Below are 9,919 nucleotides of genomic sequence, written 5' to 3' on the forward strand. Positions count from 1 at the left end.
GGCCCTCACCCAAGGCGCTGGGTGAGGGCCGGTATCGATGGAGGCATGACCAGGTCCTCAAAACCATCGCTGAAGCAATCAGCAAGGGGATCACGGGCAGCCGATACACCCAAGCCACAGCTAAGGCCATTCACTTTGTCAAGGAAGGACAAAGGCCGGAAAAAACACCAAATAACTGCTCTGCTGGTTTGCTCTCCACGGCCCGAGACTGGGTGATGACCGTTGACCTAGAGAGGCAGCTGAAGACACATCACCCAGTATAGATTGAGACCTTACATCATCTTGGTCTCAGAGGCCACAAAACAACTCTTCTTGCTGGAGCTGACGGTTCCCTGGGAGGAGAGGATGGAGGAGGCTCAAGAAAGAAAGAGGGAGAAGTACCAGGAGCTGGTGGAGGATTGTCGGAGGAACGGGTGGAGGACCAGGTGTATGCCAGTGGAGGTGGGCAGTAGGGGCTTTGCCAGTCATTCGCTGAGCAAAGCCTACGGCACACTGGGCATAACCGGTGCCAACCGAAGAAGAGCCATAGGCAACAACGTGGAAGCAGCAGAAAAAAGCCTCCAGATGGCTCTGGTTGAAGAGGGGAGAGCCTTGGGGTAGTAGCAAGCCACTTGGACACAGGCCGGGGTCTGATCAGCCTCGGTCGGGTTGCCTGGAGGAGGGTGTCTGTTGAAAGACCCGAAACACCCAGTGAATCCAGGAAACAACACTGATGATGTGTCCAAGTTTAGCGCATCAGTAGATGTATTGTTAACAAAATCACATGTACAATACCTCATGGTGGGGACCATAACTTCCAAAATACAAAGAGAGGTCACCCACCCCTACATATACCCAATGCATTACAGTATCACAAGTCTAAAACTGAACAAAGTGCTGCTGTTTGAAAGAGCTGGTGTTTGGGAACGTGGCTAGGAGGAAGACATCTGAGGTACTGAGGACAGCCATTATAGTCCCCAGCCTGGTCACATGAGCCAATCCTCAACAGCCTCCACCTAGTAAGCCGCCATCACTCATTCAGCATTCACACCAGCTGGTACTCAGTCACACACACACACACACACACACACACACACACACACACACACACACACACACACACACACACACACACACCAATGAGGGAAACATACCTACACACACAGGAAAATACATATATGACCCTATACGGTCATAATACAGAATAACAAGGAAGTGAACGGTGCCTGGTGTTTTTGCGATCACGTGCTCTCCTGCTTCAGTGGGAGTCAAATGGTGACTCATAGGTAAAAGAGCGCCATCTAGCGTAAAACACTGAAAAACACATCATTGGCGTTGTGGGCTTTGGAGAAAAAAAAAACACGTCAAACACGTCATTGGCAGTGAATGAGTTAAAACATGGACAGGAACGTCATTGTTTTATTATTTACTTAGTGTCTGTTTCTGTTGGTAGTCATGGCTGCCAGTTCCCACCTGATGTCGTGTGGGAGTTCTGACTGCTCCACACCGTACTGTATAACTGCTAGCTTGCATAGCGTCTTCAGGCTAGGACTCAAGTCTAAGACGTACAGGTCCTCTGGTGTTTGTCGTCCTCCAAAGATAACGATACGATCTCCCACCATGCAACAGCACCTCCTATACATCTTAGACGGTCCTTCGCCCTTGAGCTCAACCTTCTTCCAGGAGAACGTCTCTGGATTTAATTTCCACAGATCACTGAGGGCCCGGTCCCCATGGGTGTATCCACCACATATATACAGCTCTCCATTGTAGGTAAAGGCTGAACCACCGTTGCATCCTTCTGGAAGAAGATGTGTAGGTGTGTTCAGCCAGCAGTCGGTCTCTGTCTCAAACACTCTGATGGGGTTGTAGTACTCATCCCCAGTGCCACCAAATACAAACATCTTTGTCCCGATGATGGTGGCAGAGTGACTATATGAACCAGGAGGTGGAGGTCCTCTTGTGTTAATTAAAGACCAGACCATCGTGGTGGTGTCCAACTTGTAGATGTCATTAGTGTGAAAGTTCAGCTGTGTTTCTCCTCCATGTATATACATGACCTTCCCCAAGACACAGGCAGAGTGGTTCTCCCTCCCCTCTGGAACGGTCCCTGACACCTTGGGTTTGAACAATCTGTGGGCGTCGACCTCAAATGCATAAAGTTGCACGCAGAACTCATCTGAGTTGTTCTGACAACCTCCCCAGAGGTAGATGACATCTTCAACCAGCACAGCTGAGTGGCCGTAGAGCCAGGGGGTAACCTCGAGGTGATGTTCTCCTCTTTCATGTGTCACCGGGGGCAACGTCCTCCAGCGTAAAGACACTGTGTTGAAAACGTGCACATCAACCTGAACCATGTTGTCATCATACCACTTTACAAAGGAGTACACCTTGTCTCCAACTGCAACACCTGTATGTTCGTCTATTGGTGGTCCTCCACTCAGATGCAGCGTCCAGCAGAACATTTCTAAAGCTGTATGTTAAGTCTTGCTCTGTAAATGACAAGTAGAGTCCTAATGTGTGCTCTCCTGCTTATGATTGGTTCAGTGGCACAAAGGACTGACAAAGCTTAACAAATCCACAAAGCTGATGAGTTGGGTTTGGCCAATCAAGGAAGCCGATGGCTGTTGATAGCGAATGGATCACCAGCACAGTCACAGTCCAGGATGATTCTGGGAATCCTCTGTTCTACACAGCAGACAATCTGGTTCAGCTGTGTTGACAACTAGTCTTCAGAAGTTACTTAAGGCAGCTGATCTGCCGTTAAAAAGTGCCGAATGATGTTCGGGTCTAGTTGACATTTGATTTTAAGAGACATGGTTGTGACGACGACATTGTGATGTCGTTGCTTGATGATGTCATAATGTAGGATAACCAATGACGTTGCTCCAGCTGACTGCCGTCTATAGGATGTCAACAGAACACCGTTAAACACATTATTCCTGACGTCCAGTGGTGTAAAGTAACTAAGTACATTTACTCATGTACTGTGCTTAAAAGGATCCCTGGCTAGTAAGCCACATTTGCGTTAATACATTATTTTGTTAATACATTAATTGTTCTCTATAACTAAAATATTAAATTAAAAAACAAATTAAATATTGTATTTAGTTTAGAAAAAGTTCATCTTTCACTCAATAGGGGGAATGCCTGTCGCAAGTTGATGAATGTCATTTGTCCATGTGTGGTCTAGCCCTATGGAATTCATGGAATGCATGTGAAAATAAAAACTAACTTAATGCTTTGTAAAGTTAATATGATCAAGTGCATCAAATCAATATTTTAAATATATATATTTTTTGCACATGCATTCCCAACACATTCTCACTCCCAACTAGTCACTTAATGAAGAACCGTCAGTAGCCCCTAAACGTCCGATTATGAAGGTCCTGGTTCCCCTAAAAGTCAGATTTTGCAGTCCTGGTTATTTCTCCCTAACGCGCCCTAAAAAGTCCAAACGGGACTATGTCGTTTGCGCATGCGCAAATGAACGTTCAACATAGTGTGGTGGATGTGGTGGATTGCTCCATTTACAACGCTAACGTCCAGGTCATAAAATATGAAGTGCTTAACTAAAGGCCACGGATGTTATAATTGTGTACGTTCCAGCTTGAGTACCCATATCTTCCGTATTGTTCAATAAAAAGCCTTTTAATCCGATCGACGGCCATTTTCTCCGTCTTTTCATCAGCTTTCAACTATGCGATCCTATCGGTCGGGAGGTGTATTGCACATTATAACTCTATGCGAAAATGGCCGACGATCGGATTAAAATGCTTTTTATCCAACAATACGGAAGATATGGGTACTCATGCTGAAACGTCGGCATGTATAACATCCTGGGCATTTAGGTAAGCACTTCATATTTGAAATCTGAACGTTTGTGTAGACGTTACAGTTGTAAATTGAGCAATTTATCACACCAGGTTGAAGAATGTCCATGACCGTCATCTTTCAGGCCTACCGCTGATAACCATTAGCACATTGGTTCTCAAAGTGGGGTCCGGGGACCCCCAGGGGTACTTGAGGGGGTTCCAGGGGGTCCCCAGCTAAATGATGGACAGGGACCAAATGGACCCTTATGGGTCTGTAACTCTGAGAGTGTACAAATGTAACCAAATGGACCCTCCAAATGGACCCTAACAGGTCCATTTGGTTCCATTTGTACACTCTCAGAGTTAAATTAACATTGATTTTACAATATGAATGTGGGTCCCAGAGACCTACATGCCATTAAATGGGGGTCCGTAGCCTAATGCATGTCAAACTGGGGGTCCTTGAAATTAAAATGGTTGAAATCACTGCTAGAGAGCCGTAAAAATCTTCTCTTATGGGGGTCCCTGGCTTATCTTTTGAAATGGGGGTCCGCGGTCTAATAAGTGTCTATTTGGGGGTCCTTGGCACGAAAAAGTTTGAGAACCATTGCATTAGCACATGAAGTCAATTCATTGTTTAATTTCAAATAAGTTTAATTTCACTTATACCACTTCATTCTGTTGATGTTTCTATTTTACTGCTACAGCAATTCATCACAAGGCTTTTTCTTTACTATTTAGCATAAATATAGTCCTGGTTATTTCTCCCTGGTTATTTGCCCCCCCCCTCCCCCTTTTTTGTACATACTTTTTATTTTATTTTGATCATGTTTTGTTTTGTATATATTTCATTATTTTCTCATGACCTTTTTTGTACATAATGGTATATTTTTTTTTTCCCCTCTGTATTCTTATGTTGATTTTTGAACTGTTTGGTTGCTACTATATATGTCTATGAAATTAATTCAAGGACCCCAATGGAAACAAGCCCGCAAGGACTTTTTTGGCCGGACCTTTTAGACAAAAGCATTATAAATGTAACTGTGTTGTTTTACATTCTTTTGCCTAATACAAATTTCAATCAATCAATTCAATCAATCAATCCCTAACGCCCTAAAAAGTCCAAACGGGACTATGTGGTTTGCGCATGTGCAAAGGAACGTTCAACATGGTGTGGTGGGTGTGGTGGGGATTGCTCCATTTACAACGCTAACGTCCAGGTCATAAACGATCAGATTTCAAATATGAAGTGCTTAACTAAAGGCCATGGATGTTAAAATGGTGTACGTTCCAGCTTGAGTACCCATATCTTCAGTATTGTTCAATAAAAAGCCTTTTAATCCGATCGACGGCCATTTTCTCCGTCTTTTCATCAGCTTTCAACTATGCGATCCTATCGGTTGGGAGGTGTATTGCACATTATAACTCTATACGAAAATGGCAGCCAATCGGATTAAAATGCTTTTTATTGAACAACACGGAATATACGGGTATTTTTTAGGGATAGTACATAATTTTAACGTCCGTGGCCATGGGGTAAGCACTTTATAGTTGAAATCTAGACGTTTATGTAGATGTACGGGCCGTAAATGGAAAAAGTGCAAACATCAGGTTGAAGTGTCATGATATGAAATCTATCTATCTACATTGGACTGACACAACGTGAGCTAAGAGACGTGGTTTAAATGCAACATAACACACATCACCACCCAAACAAACCTGGAAATATTCTGTGCATTTTCATATTTTGTTGATCATTTTTCGATAAGTGTTTGTTGAGAACGAGAGATTTGTTTAACTTTTCCAACCCCGTGACGTCACGTCAGATTACTTCCGCATTCCGCGTGTTCGTACTCATGTCTCTGTCAGTGTCAATAAAGATCTGACAAAACAAATGTTTTATGATCTATCTAAACGTTCAAATGTTTTAAAAAGGTGCTGACCCTATGGCCACGGATGTTACAATTATGTGCGGGCCCTTAAAAGTACCCGTATCTTCCGTATTGTTTAATAAAAAGCATTTTAATCTGATTGGTGGCCATTTTATCAGAGAGTTGTAATGTTGCGTGAGTGCAGTACACCTTTCAACCCATAGGGTCAGGTGAAAACATATGGAGAAAATGGCCAGCAATTGGATTAAAAGGCTTTTTATTGAACATTACAAAAGATAAAGGTACTTTTGAGAACCCATACATGATTTTAACATCTGTGGCCATGAGTTAATAATTTTATATTTAAAGTGTGAAGAGTTATGTTGATGTACAGGTTGTAAATGCAGAAGTGCAAACACCAGGTTAAAGTTTCGCCATGACTGCCATAATGTATTATGGTTTCCAAGTGCTATACTGCCACCGGACATAAACATTAAAACAGATCAAATAATTAAAATCTTTTTTTATTGTTTTTTAACACCCTCCCTCACTAATTGGATGACGCTGAGTCGAATCGTGGGTTACATCAATAGTCTACAATTTTTCAATTAGAAGTTATAGATTTTTGAAATATAAAGTTAAGCTTTTCTCACATTTTTCAAAAATTTTAATTAAAAAACACATTTTCAGACTCAGAAAAGGACGTTGAATTGAATGGGATAGATCTCGATTTTTTTTAACTTTTGGGAAAGTGGTTTAAACAAGCGTTAAATTGTCATAAACGTGAGGCTTTTTTCACAAAAATATTTTTTTTATTTTTTTATTTTTTCGACCCTTCCAACCGCTTACTGAGATGATTTCGAGTCGAATGGTAGGTTACATCAATGGTCTAGAATTCTTTAATAAGAAGTTATCGATTTTTGAAATAGTTCAAGGTTTAGCTTTTCTCACATTTTTTTTTAAATATTTTTTTTTTATATTAAAAAACACCTTTTCAGACTCAAAAAAGGACGCTGAATCGAAAGGGATAGGTCTCGATTTTTGTAAACTTTGGGAAAGGGGTTTTGTCAAACATTGATTTGTACGTGCGGTATCGAGCACCTAATCTGTGATAAATCAATGGAGATATTTTTTAAAAATCTGAAACTTCTCTCCATCCATGTTGAGAGTAAGCCGGATTTATTGGAACCAATCCTGATTTTTTCTGACACTGATACGTTCAAAAGTTCACCGAAAAGACTGCAAAGGTCGACGCGGCCGAAACAATTGCATTTGTTTTAATATCTCAAATACGATAAGGACTTATAGTCCAATGTTTGGATATGTTGTTCAACTTGCCAAGACGCACGCATGGATATCTTGTTTGTCCCTAACCGACATTTTTACCAATTTCTGAATTTGGCTCTCAGTATGGGTGAACGTTCTACGACTCCATGTACCTTATGTCATTGTCAGAAGCAAACGTTAGAAGTGTCGTAGCGGGACAAACAAGACATCCATACGTGCGTCTCGGCGAGCTGTACAACATATCCGAACGACGGATTCTAAAAACGTATCGTTAAGGAGATATGTCGTGTTATTTTGCGAAATAAGTTGAGATTAGTCCCCAGCCATTTAAGGAGAACGGTAAGGCCGTGTGCGAGAAGAGTTATACGAGCACGTTCGGGGTGGCGCGCTGATGCATATACTGGTGTCCGATTTTGTTTTTACTATTTTTGAACAGTTTTTCGCTATTATCTCAGCCACTAGGGGGCGAAAACACAATCGGACAACGGATTCCGTATCTGTTAATCAGCCCAAACGCGCCAATATAAGTTTCCTCACACGAGGACATGTGGTTGCGAAAGCTAGGGTTACGCGCTTTCTCGATTAACTTGGCCACTAGGGGGCGAAAACACGATCGGACAATGGATTATTTATCAGCTCTTCAGCGCGAACGCGCCAATATAAGTTTCCTCTCACACGGACATGTGGTTGCGAAAGCTAGGGTTACGTGCTTTGTTGATTAACTTGGCCACTAGGGGGCGAGAACACGATCGGACAATGGATTATTTATCAGCTCTTCAGCACGAACGCGCCAATATAAATTTCCTCTCACACAGACATGTGGTTCTGAAAATTAGGGTTACGGTCCTTCTAGAATAACTTGGCCACTAGGGGGCGCCGAATCGGACAATGGATTATTTATCAGCTCTTCAGCTCAAACGCGCCAATATAACTTTCCTCACACATGTTATTATTATTATTATTATTACCCTTATTATTATTATTACCCTTATTATTATTATTATTATTATTCCAGTGTGTTACTGCTCTATACATTACATTATTATTCCAGTGTGTTACTGCTCTACATTCAATTATTACCCTTATTATTATTATTATTACCCTTATTATTTCAGTGTGTTACTGCTCTATAATTACATTATTATTATTATGATTATTATTACCCTTATTATTATTATTATTATTATTATTGGAATACAATACACACGGGGTGCCTTAAATATTATAAAATGAATTACAAAAGCGATATCAGCATCATTTCGTTTAAAGTACTGAGAATTGGGAAATACTCCAGTAAAGTAAAAATACCTCAAAATTGTACTTAAGTACAGTACTTGAGTAAATGTACTTAGTTACTTTACACCAACGCCCTATAGAACCACAAACAGCAATTATTTGATCTGTTTTAATGTTGTAATGTTTATGTCCGGTGGCAGTATAGCACTTGGAAACCATAATACATTATGGCAGTCATGGCGAAACTTTAACCTGGTGTTTGCACTTCTGCATTTACAGCCTGTACATCAACATAAATCTTCACACTTTAAATATAAAATTATTAACTCATGGCCACAGATGTTAAAATCATGTATGGGTTCTCAAAAGTACCTCTATCTTTTGTAATGTTCAATAAAAAGCCTTTTAATCCAATTGCTGGCCATTTTCTCCATATGTTTTCACCTGACCCTATGGGTTGATAGGTGTACTGCACTCACGCAACATTACAACTCTCTGATAAAATGGCCACCAATCACATTAAAATGCTTTTTATTAAACAATACGGAAGATACGGGTACTTTTAAGGGCCCGCACATAATTGTAACATCCGTGGCCATAGGGTCAGCACCTTTTTAAAACATTTGAACGTTTAGATAGATCATAAAACATTTGTTTTGTCAGATCTTTATTGACACTGACAGAGACATGAGTACGAACACGCGGAATGCGGAAGTAATCTGACGTGACGTCACGGGGTTGGAAAAGTTAAACAAATCTCTCGTTCTCAACAAACACTTATTGAAAAATGATCAACAAAATATGAAAATGCACAGAATATTTCCAGGTTTGTTTGGGTGGTGATGTGTGTTATGTTGCATTTAAACCACGTCTCTTAGCTCACGTTGTGTCAGTCCAATGTAGATAGATAGATTTCATATCATGACACTTCAACCTGATGTTTGCACTTTTTCCATTTACGGCACGTACATCTACATAAACGTCTAGATTTCAACTATAAAGTGCTTACCCCATGGCCACGGACGTTAAAATTATGTACGATCCCTCAAAAATACCCGTATATTCCGTGTTGTTCAATAAAAAGCATTTTAATCCGATTGGCTGCCATTTTCGTATAGAGTTATAATGTGCAATACACCTCCCAACCGATAGGATCGCATAGTTGAAAGCTGATGAAAAGACGGAGAAAATGGCCGTCGATCGGATTAAAAGGCTTTTTATTGAACAATACTGAAGATATGGGTACTCAAGCTGGAACGCACACCATTTTAACATCCATGGCCTTTAGTTAAGCACTTCATATTTGAAATCTGATCGTTTATGACCTGGACGTTAGCGTTGTAAATGGAGCAATCCCCACCACACCCACCACACCATGTTGAACGTTCCTTTGCACATGCGCAAACCACATAGTCCCGTTTGGACTTTTTAGGGCGTTAGGGAGAAATAACCAGGACTATATTTATGCTAAATAGTAAAGAAAAAGCCTTGTGATGAATTGCTGTAGCAGTAAAATAGAAACATCAACAGAATGAAGTGGTATAAGTGAAATTAAACTTATTTGAAATTAAACAATGAATTGACTTCATGTGCTAATGCAATGGTTCTCAAACTTTTTTGTGCCAAGGACCCCCAAATAGACACTTATTAGACCGCGGACCCCCATTTCAAAAGATAAGCCAGGGACCCCCATAAGAGAAGATTTTTACGGCTCTCTAGCAGTGATTTCAA

At 40.9% G+C, this 9,919-nt stretch overlaps 1 protein-coding gene across 1 annotated transcript; it reads right to left on the reverse strand.

Annotated features, from left to right (window-relative positions):
- Nucleotides 1–858: 858 nt before the first annotated feature.
- On the reverse strand, nucleotides 859–2,444 carry LOC311051671 (kelch domain-containing protein 3-like; the record flags this gene model as incomplete). Its single annotated transcript, XM_084066254.1, has 3 exons — nucleotides 859–961; nucleotides 1,549–1,911; nucleotides 2,035–2,444. The coding sequence occupies 3 exons, from the start codon at nucleotides 2,442–2,444 to the stop codon at nucleotides 859–861; spliced, it is 876 nt and encodes a 291-aa protein (XP_083922380.1).
- Between the last annotated feature and the right edge of the window lie 7,475 nt (nucleotides 2,445–9,919).

This window comes from Gymnoscopelus microlampas (genome assembly GCF_963454915.1).
Source record: "Gymnoscopelus microlampas genome assembly, chromosome: 9".
Taxonomy (NCBI): domain Eukaryota; kingdom Metazoa; phylum Chordata; class Actinopteri; order Myctophiformes; family Myctophidae; genus Gymnoscopelus; species Gymnoscopelus microlampas.